Genomic DNA, 12,442 nt, shown 5'->3' with positions numbered 1-12,442 from the left:
TAATGGAAAGAAAATTATCAGGTATGATACATAATTTTACCTTAAGAAACATCTCACACTTTCTTCAGCTAACTCTATTAATAATTCTCAAACTAAACTTTAAACCTTTTTCAGCCAGCACCATCCACCAAAATCCTGGAACAGCCCCCCCCCCCCCCCCCCCGGAGCCCCAGGAAAAAAACATTTAATATATGTTACCATATATTACAGTGAGCCTCTGAATTAGAGAATTGAGTGGTTGATTGCAGGACTTCTGATGACATGCTATGATTCTGCAGGACCCCACAGGTACAGCTGGCTGGACCTTGGCGGGTACAGTGTGGGTCGCCTTAGATGCATATTGCTGGAGCCGCCCAGTGCAACATTTACCGCTCCCACTAAGGCACAAGAGTGCAGGGGGAAATCCAAGTCTCCTCAGGCAGCTGCCCAGACCATCATCACCTTCTGTCAACTGAAGGGGAAGGAGATGGGTTACCCGCCACATGACACCACCCCAAGATGAAGACCACCAGAACAGAACATCCGAGGACACAACACGGTTCCATATACCACATCGGCCAGACCTTGGTGTAAACAAAGTGGACTAACAAGGAAGGTTGTATGCCGTAATTGTAGAAACTATTTTAGAAATTACTAAATAGATGCGATGAAAGGAAGATTGTATGAAAAGTTGTATGCAATAGCTGCTGAAATTAACTTGCTTAATAGTGCACATTGTATGCTACAGTTGTAGAAGAAAGCAGTATGCAAAGCTGTATGCAATAGCTGATGAAATTAATTTGATTAACCAGTGCACCTGAAAATCACTACTCTACCTACCTGATTGTATGATATATGACATAACTGTAGAAATCGTAGAAACCCCAATAAAGTTTTTTTGTATCCTCCTTGGTTTATCCTCACTGTTTTTTCTACATCTCACGTTCGCGTGAGGTTTTTACCTCCTCCTTTTTTTGCCTATAACTGTAGAAATCACCAAGATGTTAATGTGCTAAATTGATGCAAAGTTGTATACAATAGCTGCTGAAATTAATTTGCTTAACCAGGGAACCATGAAAACTATTATTGATCTATCTACTCAACTATGATATATTTGTAGAAATCACCTAGACATTAATTTGTGAAATTGATGTAAGGAAGACTGTATGCAAAGTTGTATATAATATCTGGTGAAACTAAATTGCATAACTAATGCACCTTGAAATCTAACTATCTATCTACTACTGCCTGATTTCATCAACCAAAACTGGGGAAAAAAGGAAAAGAAAGGAAACAGTTAAATAAAAAAAAAAAGTGCCATCGAATCAAAACAATCACAAACACTAGCCTCCACACTATATGGAAAGAAAACAAAATGCATATCACAAAACTTCTCTTAGGACTTTACATCGTAACACAAACTACCACCACAGGAGCTTTACCACAAGATGACCAAAACATTATAACCTTACTGTATAACCTAACCCACCTACCAGACCCACCACCTCCATGTTCTGTATTTCTAAATGAATGAGTTATTGAAGAGACTGACTAATTCTTCTGATCTTTTTTCAGGTTCTCTTTGACCTCTACCACTCATGTAGCCCTCTTTCTGGGATTCACTCTTCTCCTAATCTTCATTCGGGAAAATAATATGCACCTTGCTGACTATATAAGGTAAATTCATGGCAATAGGTGTGTGGAGGAGGTGTGGATTGTATGAGAGTATTTGGTGCTTATTTAAAGGCAATTCTATAACTGTATGCTCACACTTGCATGCACCTGGCATGCATAAGTGCAGAGGACAATAGCATTTACTCACTCAACAGCCCTAAATGCTATTCTATACAGATTTGTGTAAGTGCTATACCACACAGCTGTAAGTGGGATATATATGTAGAAGAAGTATAGGTTTGTCTTCCAAAGCATGCACAACATATAAAATACTGAAAGTTGTGCATTTTTCTTGTCATATTTAAGTGCACTTATTTATACCTGCCATTGACCTGATATAACTAGGATCACTTAGGTGCGCCAATGCAGCTTTATGCTAACATTCTATAACTGAATCTGGGTACCCAGACCCCATGCTGCATCAAGGTGCCTACATCTAAGCATCCCTTTATAGAATTGCCATCTTAATGGGCAATGTTATGGCTTTTCTGAAAGCTACCATGATATATGTATGTGTGTTTGGGGGGGGGGGGGGGGGGAGGGGTTACTCACTGTTGTTCTTCATTGTTAAACAGTTATACGTTCACCTTGTGCCCCATGAGGTCTGTCTCAGAATGGGCATGGTCAAATTTTATTTGTCTTTCTCAGAGCACTAGATTTTTCTCTAGTTTACTCATTCACTCTGAACTGTGTAGTTATTTTGTGAGCACAGAGGCAAACAAAACTGCCTTCCACATATATATATATATATATATATATATATATATATATAGATAGATAGATAGATAGATAGATAGATAGATAGCCATAAGCGCTATTGATCTAAATATGCCTATAGGTCAGTAGTTCTCAAACTGTGGGTCTGATGGGGGTCACAGAAACAGAGATGCTTCCTCTCCCTCTGGGCCTCCACTGTAATCTATTCCTAGTTGAGGCAATAGCATGGGGCCCATGAATAGGTGAACATTCATAGGCTCTGATCCCTCCTCTTGTATGGGCTTCTTGTTATATTGAAAACCCAATTGGAGTGCTGGAATATATGAGTATATTGTGACACACAGGCTCTGTGCTCACTGTTGCTACTGTTCACATCACTGTTGCTGCTATTACTTTCATATTTTAGATAAGTGAAGGAAAAAAGAAGTAGATGAGAGAAAAGAGGGGCGGAGAATAGGGGCTTGCTATATTGTTTTGAATATCAACAGGGATCAAGTGAATGTTTCCATATTAAAACGGAGTCATATTGGCTAAAAGTTTAGGAAGCACTTCTATGGGTACTCATGAAACTATATACAAAACTGCTGTTCCAGAGCCAAACCTTCTTTATTTTACATTCTATTATGACTCCATTCACCAGGGCACTCCCTGAATTCAAGAAAGGGGCCACCATCCAAAGCAGTGCAGTCCTAGGTTCAGTGTTCTCCTATGGAGAGCACTGAAAGCTGCAAGGATCTAGGGATCACACGTGGAGGGGCATAATCGAATGGAAACGCCTATCTCCATAGGCGTTTATCTCCGAGAACGGGTCCATGAAGGGGCAGGCCGAACCTTATTTTCAAAAAAATTGATGTTTTTGAGCTGGGCATTTGTTTTTTTTAGCGATAATGGAAACTAAAAACGCCCAGCTCAAAAACGTCCTAATCTGAGCCATTTGGTCGTGGGAGGGGCCACAATTCATAGCACACTCGCCCCCCCTGATATGCCAGGACACCAACTGGGCACCCTATGTCAGTGCGGTGGACTTCAGAAAAAGCTCCCACATGCATAGCTCCCTTACCACGGGTGCTGAGCTCCCAACCCCCCTCCCCCAAAACCCACTACCCACAAATGTACAACACTACCATAGTTCTTAGGGGTGAAGGGGGCACCTACATGTGGGTACAGTGGGTTTTGGAGGCCTCCCATTTACCAGCACAAGTGTTACAGGTGGGGGGGGGGGGGGATGGGCCTGGGTCCACCTGGCTGAAGTGCACTGCGGTACCCACTAAAGGTCTCTAGGACTTTACTGCTGTATAACATTGGCACACCAGTTTACACCTGAAGACTAATCTCTCCGAAAACGTCCTTTATTGGAATAAGCACGCTTACTCACAGTTAACTGCAGATCAGAGGTTGTGCCCCACCACTGGCAACGAGTCTCCCTGGTAGTGAGATTAGCAGGTCAGAGCTGGCAGAATGTTGTACAATGCCCTCTTTCAGCCACATTCAAGGTAAGAACTAAGTTCTCTAACGTGGCTAACACATGGAAGGGATCTAAAACTAGCTTACAAAAATGGCCACTACCTCATGGACTACCGGAAACACAACAGGGCACACTCTGACCCAGTAGGCAGGGGGGAAAGCACCATGGGAGAAGAGCCTACCAACTACCAACATCGTGAGACTGTAACACAAGCTAATGAAATCACAGAGCCCAATATCCTACACCTCCCACAATGCAATGCTGATGTGACCCTGTAGTGCACCCGAGAGCCACATCTGACCCAGGGAAAGGCTGTGACAGGATCAAACATATTCTGCTGTCAAGGAGGTGGGTACGGCATTTGAGGCTGGCATAGAGGCTGGAAAAAAAGTTTTTAAAGTGGGTTTCTTTTGGTGGGAGGGGGTTAGTCACCACTGGGGGAGTCCGGGGAGGTCATCCTCGTTCCCTCCAGTGGTCATCTGGGCAGTTGGGGCACTTTTTTGGGACTTGTTCGTGAAAACAAAGGGTCCAAAAAAAGTGACCCAAAATCGCGATAAAAACACCTTTTTTTTTTTCGATTATCAGCTAAGGACGCCCATCTCTCCTCGGCTGATAACCACGCCCCAGTCCCACCTCCGACATGCCCCCGTCAACTTTATTCGTTTCCGCGACGGAGTGCAGTTGGAAATGCCCAAAATTGGCTTTCGATTATACCGATTTGGGCACCTTTGCGAGAAAAATGCCCATCTCCCGATTTGGGTCGAAATATAGGCGTTTTTCTCTTTCGATTATAAGCTGGACAGTCTCTTTGGTTCTTAAAACTGCATCATACAAATCAGCAAAAAAATGTTGTAGACAACATTTAACTGATTAAAAATGGGAGGTCTACCAGGAGCATGGTTAAAGTTTACCCAGATAAACAGAGTAATACTGTCTGTATATCAAAAAATGATAGGGGTAAAAAGTCTCAACAAGTGCAGCAATTGTTTAAGCATGAAACCTATTGCACGCACAACAAGTCATCATAGACTGAAAAAAAACCCCAATCAGCAAAAAATCATTTAAAAATTTTTTTTTCAAATGCTGCTTTAATAACCCAAAACATTCTAGTGCAAAAATAATCAGCCAACTTGCGTGTAAAAACAACAAAAAAACATTTATCTTCTTTATGTGGTATATGTCCCAATCTGTTCCTGCTCGCGTTTGGAATCCGATGGTCCCATTTCGAGATTCTTCTTCAGGGAGCCAAAATGCAGAACAAAGGGGAACTAATAACACTGGAAACAAAAAAGTCTTGGTTAAAAAACAGCTTCATAGAAAGTAATCAACCAAAATATGTAGACAGCATTTAACATAAAATACCGCTTCGCTGAAAATTCAGTCTGTTAACATCCAAGTAACAAGACTAGGATACATTTAAATGAAAAATTGCTCAATCACAATTCGCCATGTCAGAACGTAATGACGCGGCACATGGACTCAGGAAATCAGCTGATATCAAAAATCGCTAAAAAACAATGAACTAGCGCTGAAAAAAAGAAAAAGAAAAATTAAAGAAAAGCTGCCCACTGTATGGATAAATTTAATCCCTTAGGCTCCAGAGACTGCAATCTGTGGATCCATCTTTGCTCAATTTGAAGAAGTCTTCTACTCCGATCTCCCCCTGTATGTGAACAGTCACTGAATCAATCACCCAACATTTGAATTGATCAAACATGTGGCTTAAAGCTCTACAATGAGCCACCATTGGAGCACCCAATCTTTGAGATGTAATGCAAGATTTATGTTCACTAAGTCTTCGCGTGAGAGATCTGTCCGGTTTTCCAATATAAAGTTTGTTGCAAGGGCACTGTAAAGCGTAGATGACATGATCTGAACGGCAAGTTGTACAGTGCCTCAACTTGTATGTCTTATCGACAACAGGATTGCAAACACTATCACCAGTGATCATCATATTACAAAAATTGCAATTGCCACAAGCTTGATGATGCCTCTCAGTGATCCTGGCCCTACGTATAACATCAGCAGGACATAAAATTTCTTTTAAATTGCGTTCCCTAGAAAATGCGATTTGTAGTTCCGTATCTTTAAATACATCATGAGATTGAATGATATCCCAATTTTTATTCGGATAATGTTAGCCACCTCTTCCCCACCCTGCTGATATCTGAGAACAAAAGTCTCCTTATGATCTCTATTAATGTTGGTAGACGCCAAGGTCCTACTTAACAAAAGATGTTATTATACTAAATTTAAAACGAATCGGAGAAAATTTTTCTTCACCCAACGTGTAATTAGACTCTGGAATTCATTGCCGGAGAACGTGGTACGGGCGGTTAGCTTGACGGAGTTTAAAAAGGGGTTAGATAGATTCCTAAAGGACAAGTCCATAGACCGCTATTAAATGGACTGGAAAAATTCCTCATTTTTAGGTATAACTTGTCTGGAATGTTTTTACGTTTGGGGAGCGTGCCAGGTGCCCTTGACCTGGATTGGCCACTGTCGGTGACAGGATGCTGGGCTAGATGGAAATTTGGTCTTTCCCAGTATGGCACTACTTATGTACTTATGTACTTATGTACTTATACTTTACCCTGGTGTAAGATTGTTTCAACACAGAAATCGGGTATCCTCGTTGATGTAAAGAGTGTGCTAAACTCTTTGCTTGTTGTTTGAATTCACTCTGATCAGTGCATATTCTCTTGTAACGTAAAAATTGAGAAAACGGAAGGCTGTTTTTTAGGGACTTAGGATGACAACTCCTATATTCCAAAATGGTATTTCTGTCCGTCGTTTTTTTAAAAACCTTAGTGACAAAACAACCCCCGTTGAACTCAATAGTGACAACCAAAAAATTAATGCTGGTAGTGGAATGCTCACTCGTAAACTGTAAAGCTGGATTTAAAGAGTTGAGCCAACTGACAAACTGATTCAAAGCGGAAATGCCACCACCCCACAACAAAAAAATATCATCTATGAAGCACCTCCATAATCTTATAGAGTTGCTCCATTGATGATCACTTAACCAGGATTCTTCAAACATAGCCATGTATAAATTAGCCACCAAGGGGGCAAAGGACGCCCCAATGGCCACTCCAGAAATCTGCTGAAAAAAATCCTACTCAAAAAGAATTTTTTTTTTACAAAGGGCCAACTCCACTAGCTCCATAAGGAATTCAGTAGGTACTTCCATAGGTCGAACACGGGCTTCTAAAGTTGATCTAATGACATGCAAAGCTTCCTGCTGAGGGATTGAAGTATATAACGATTTTACATCCAAGGTGACCATATGGATGTTCTCTTCAGGGCACACAGATATTTCATCCAAAATGTTTTAAAAATGTGTGGTGCTCTAAGATAAGACGGAATCACAAAAACAAAAGGTTTCAAGAAGTGGTCCACAAAAATAGACAATGGCTCCAATAAGGAGCCTGCCAACGATAAAATAGGACGTCCGGGAGGTCATACAAGGCTTTTGTGGATTTTGAGTAACACATATAGTACCGGTGTACGAGGATACTTCGGATTCAAAAATATCCATTCCTTTTTGGTTAAAAAACCGGATTCTAATCCTTCAGAAGTAACTGCCTTGATGATGTCTTGCAGCTCAGCAGTGGGATCAACAAATATTTTTTGATAAATAGCAGTATCTGATAACTGCATATGTATTTCTTCCAAATAAGCTTCTTTTTCTAACACCACAATAGCCCCTCCCTTATCAGCCTTCTTGATAATAATGGAATCATCTGACACCAAACGTTGTATGGATTGTCTTTCTTCCTTAGTTAAATTATCTTTGGTCCAACCACATGGGTTAGATGACACTGTAACCTCCCTCAACAGCACATCCTTGAAAATCTTCATGATAGGATCAAGGGGTCCAGGAGGGGTCCAAGATGATTTAACCTTCATCCTAGAGATATCAAATTGCTCTTCTTTATCAGCAAAATAGATCCTTAATTGAAGTTGTCTAATGAATCGTTCCACATCAATGAGAAATTGGAACACATCAAACTTCTTCATGGGTACAAAAGATAAGCCTTTCTCTAATAGACTCAATTCTGTGGTAGATAACTCCCGGGTAGATAAATTGGTTTCCACTGAGGGGGCTGTTGAAATCGGCGCTGAGATCTTGTTTGTGGACGTGGAACATTGTTGCCACTGCCCCTTCTTCTGCGCGCGCCCCTTCCACTTCCTCTGTAGTGAAGTCCCCCTAAAAATCTAGTTTTGCACTAGAATGTTTTGGGTTATTTTAAAAAATGATTTTTTGCTGATTGTTTTTTTTTTTCAGTCTATGATGACTTGTTGTGCGTGCAATAGGTTTCATGCTTAAACAATTGCTGCACTTGTTGAGACTTTTTCCCCCTATCATTTTTTGATATATAGACAGTATTACTCTGCTTATTTTGGTTTTGATTTTTCAATAGTATTAGCAGTAGTGTGGATCGGACTTTACTTTTGTAAAGTTTACCCAGACCTTAAGAATATCCCACACAGTCCAATAAATTTATCTGATTAAGCTGGGTCACACAAATAGGTGTGTTAAAGTTAGTCCAATAACTTTATATGAGTATATTTAACAACCCATTGCTAGATAAGTCAGCTGAATGTTCAGATTGATTGATTGACTGGGACTTGTATGAAGAGATTCATCCAAGGCCGTGTACAGCAGGTACAGATTAATAGCATAACCATAGTAAAATGACCAAACATAAGCATAAATGCATTCAATGAGGTGAACTTGGAAACAACAGATTGAAACCTAGTAATAAATTTAACATAAAACAGCATCAGAAATATAAACATTTAGGGGGCCTTTTACTAAGCCGTGTAGGCGCCTACATGTGCCCAACATGCACAAAATTGGAGTTATCGCCCGGTTACCACGTGGTCCTTGCGGTAATTTTAATTTTGGTGCACGTCCACTATGTGCGTCCGAAAAATATATTTTATTTTCTGATGCGCAACAGCTACCCATGTCAAGTGTCATTCGATGCAAGACGTATGAGGAGAGACTTGCTGACCTGAACATGTATAACCTGGAGGAAAGGAGAAACAGGGGTGATGTGATACAGACGTTCAAATATTTGAAAGGTATTAATCCGCAAACAAACCTTTTCCGTAGATGGGAAGGCAGTAGAACTAGAGGACATGAAATGAGATTGAAGGGGGGCAGACTCAAGAAAAATGTCAGGAAGTATTTTTTCACAGAGAGAGTGGTGGATATATGGAATGCCCTCCTGCAGGAGCTGGTGGAGATGAAAACGGTAACAGAATTCAAAAATGCATGGGATAAACATAAAGGAATCCTGTTCAGAAGGAATGGATCCTCAGAAGCTTAGCGGAGATTGGGTGGCAGAGCCGGTGGTGGGAGGAGAGGCTAGTGGTTGGGAGGCAGGGCTAGTGCTGGGCAGACTTCTACGGTTTGTGCCCTGAAAATGGCAGATACAGGTGAAGGTCAGGTATACACATAAAGTAGCACATATGAGTGTATCTTGTGGGCAGACTGGATAGACCGTACAGGTCTTTCTCTGCCGTCATCTACTATGTTACTATCAGGGGCATTTTCGAAAGAAAAGGGTGCCCAAAAAGCGACACAAAAGGCACAGGGGCATGCCCGTGAAAGAAGGTCGCCCAAATCCAATAAAACCGGGCAGTAAGGGCATCCTCAGTGCGAGGATGCCCATCTATGGTCATCCCCACAGGGGGCATGTTAGAGGCATGTTTGTTATGGGCGGCATTACGTGATGGGAGCCCCCAGGGTATAACGGCTTGTGAAATGGTTTCGCATGGGTCGTAACATGGGCGTCCTTAGTTAGACCTGAAATAAAAGCGACCAGAGTAAGGGGGAAATCGTCTTTAGACCCATTAGCGATTTTGTGCAGTTGGAGAGTGGCGAGAGTGTTGTTGGGAGAGAAAGCTGAGAGTTTGTTCAGTACCTGTTACCTTTGTCTGTGTGCTGTAGTCGGAACATTTTCCTCCTCACCTGCCTCATTTGTGTTTTAACTTTTCAGCTTTCCCTTCTAGCCTCCAAACCCAGACACCACTACTCCTTCCTCTATCTCCCCCATCCCCTCTCCCTATCCCTCTCCATTCACTGTCCCCAAGTTCATAATTCTTTCCCTTACCTGTTTGTAGTGTCTGTTTGTCTTTGTCCTGTGTACTGCTGCAGCGTGTTTGTGAAGACTGTCGTTTGCTGCTTGGAGAGTGAGTGGCTAGAGGGTGTGGCAGGAGAGTTTGTAGTGGGTGTTTGTCTGTGGTGGGAAAGTGAGTGGCAGCTTCTGTTTGTTGCTGCTGTGTTTCACCAAGTTGGTAGGGAGAGGTGAGCACTGGTGGTACTGCATTGCACCTGTAGTGTGGGGAAATGGAGGCACTAAATGCACAGATGGCTTACATGTTGGAGGAAGAGGGGAGGCACCGCAGGAGGTACTCACGCCCCAGAGTTTTCAGGCCCCATAGCAGTTTCCTAGACCTCACTAACCTGCAGTGTCTCACTAGGTACCGCTTTGATAGGGCTGCCATTCAGCACCTTTGTGACCAGCTCAAACCCCTCCTGCAGCCCAGGACCCATAGGAACAACTCCGTCCCTGTGCATCTAAAGATCACTGCTTCTCTATCTTTTCTGGCCACTGGGAGTTTCCAGTCTGTCCTAGCTGTGAACACGGGTCTCACCCAGGCTTCCATTTTTAACTGCCTCACCCAGTTCCTTGATGCCTTCCTTACCCACACCTCTGAGTACATCACCTTCCCCACCACCCCCCAGGCCCTGCAGAACAACAAGGCTGACTTCTACACCATAGCTCGTTTCCCCTTGGTCATAGGCGTCATTTGCACACATGTCGCACTCAGACCCCCCCCCCCCCCCCCCCCCCCCCGGGCACGAGAGGCCACTTTATAGGAACAGGAAAGCATTCCACTCACTCAATATGCAAGTTGTGTGTGAAACCCAGGGGGAGATTCTAGATGTGTGTGCCCGATACCCAGGTTCCACCCATGATGCCTATATATTGCAGCACTCAGGAATCTTCCGCAGGTTTGAGCGAGGGGAGATCACCAGCGGATGGCTCCTAGGTAAGTGCAGAATAGATCTGCCCAAACTATACCTCCTCCAACAGGCAGCCCTCATCACTGTCTCCCTCCAGCTCACTCCACAACCCACTATTCCCCCCCCCCCCCCCACCTCCACAAGGTACCCGCTTCAAACAATACACACTCATCTTTATCATCCTGCTTCTCCCCAAAGGTGACAGAGGCTACCCACAGTGGAGTTGGCTCATGACCCCCAAAGTGCACCCAATAGACATCGGACCACCTGTGGCATCATCGAGCGCACCTTCAGACAACTTAAGAACGGGTTCCGATGTCTGGACCATTCTGGAGGGGATCTCCTGTACAACCCCCAAAAGGTGGTAAAGATATTTCTGGCCTGCTGCATGCTACATAATTTGGCAATGTGGAGAGGACAGGCCCTCCCACAAGAGCCACAGCCACCACAGCAGCAGGCTCCAGATGAACAGGATGAGGAGCCCCCTCCACCTCCCACCCACAGAGCAGAGTGCACACCAGCTGGGGGTTAGAGCCAGGCAAAGACTGATCGAGACAAGTTTTGTGTGAGAGTAAGTTGACATTTATTTCTATCACTGTGTATTTACACATCAACACCACCCCCGCTCCCACCACCATCACCGCTCTGTGCATATTCCCCTCCCTCCAACCCTCATTCCCCAGCATGTCCCATCACTTTTCCCGCCCCCTGCCCTGGCCCCGTCCCCTCCTACCCCTCCCACTGTGTTCCTTTGCAGCTTGTGCTGCAGGGGAACTCTGTTGAGAGTCCTCTGATGAGCTCCCACTCTCCTCCTCTGTGTACACAAGGCAGCCTGCTGCCTCGGCTGCCCTGTGGAAGTCCGGCCACCTTGCGCTCTGTGGCTTGCCTTTCAACCTGGGCACAGGACCCAGAAGGGGAGCTGGTGTGGTGGCTGCTGGACTAGTGGCTGGGGGAGGCTGAGGATCTCAAGCTCCACTTCTTAGCAGGTGGTTGCTGTGCAGTGGTGGTAGTCGATGCCAGTTGTTGTTGCTGCATCAGGGCTGTATTAGGTGCTCTCAGGTCACGGCGTAGGCCCTTGATGCTGTGCTCTAGCCATTGGAGCTGCTGTATCACTTCATGTTGGGCCTGTACCACTTCACGTTCCACCTGGAGCAGTGGCGTAGCTACGTGGGGCCAGGGGGCCTGGGCCCCCGTAGATTTGGCCCTGCCCCCCTGATGACCCTCTCGAACCCCCCTCCCACTGCCAACCCTCCCCCGCCGCCACATCAGGTACCTAGTTTGCTGGCGGGGGTCCCCAAACCCACCAGCCGAAGAGTCTTCTTCAGCACCTCTGGACTGCGGCGCCTTCGTTGTGTGATTTGATCATCTGTTTCTGACGCCTTACATCCTGCACCATGCATGTAGCCCCATGCAGGACGTAAGGCGTCAGAAACAGATGATCAAATCACAAAATGAAGGCGCCGGAGTCCACATTGGGGACCCCTGCCAGCAAACAAGGTACCTGATGCGGCAGCAGGGTTGGCGGCGGCGGGCGGGGGGGTTTGCTGCTGCTGCTGCGGTGG

The 12,442-nt window shown here is 44.4% G+C and overlaps 1 protein-coding gene across 1 annotated transcript in view; it reads left to right on the top strand.

The window, feature by feature from the left end:
* The window catches only part of GAL3ST2 (galactose-3-O-sulfotransferase 2), a 155,019-nt gene that overhangs the window by 46,112 nt on the left and 96,465 nt on the right, over nucleotides 1-12,442 (top strand). Inside the window, exon 2 of the mRNA XM_030217177.1 lies at nucleotides 1,555-1,656. Coding sequence (XP_030073037.1) covers nucleotides 1,555-1,656 — 102 coding nt within the window. The remainder of the gene's footprint in view (nucleotides 1-1,554; nucleotides 1,657-12,442) is intronic.

The sequence above is a fragment of the Microcaecilia unicolor genome, chromosome 10, assembly GCF_901765095.1.
Source record: "Microcaecilia unicolor chromosome 10, aMicUni1.1, whole genome shotgun sequence".
Lineage (NCBI taxonomy): Eukaryota > Metazoa > Chordata > Amphibia > Gymnophiona > Siphonopidae > Microcaecilia > Microcaecilia unicolor.
The sequence above is the reverse complement of the archived record's forward strand: the minus strand, read 5'-3'. Positions and strand labels throughout refer to the sequence as shown.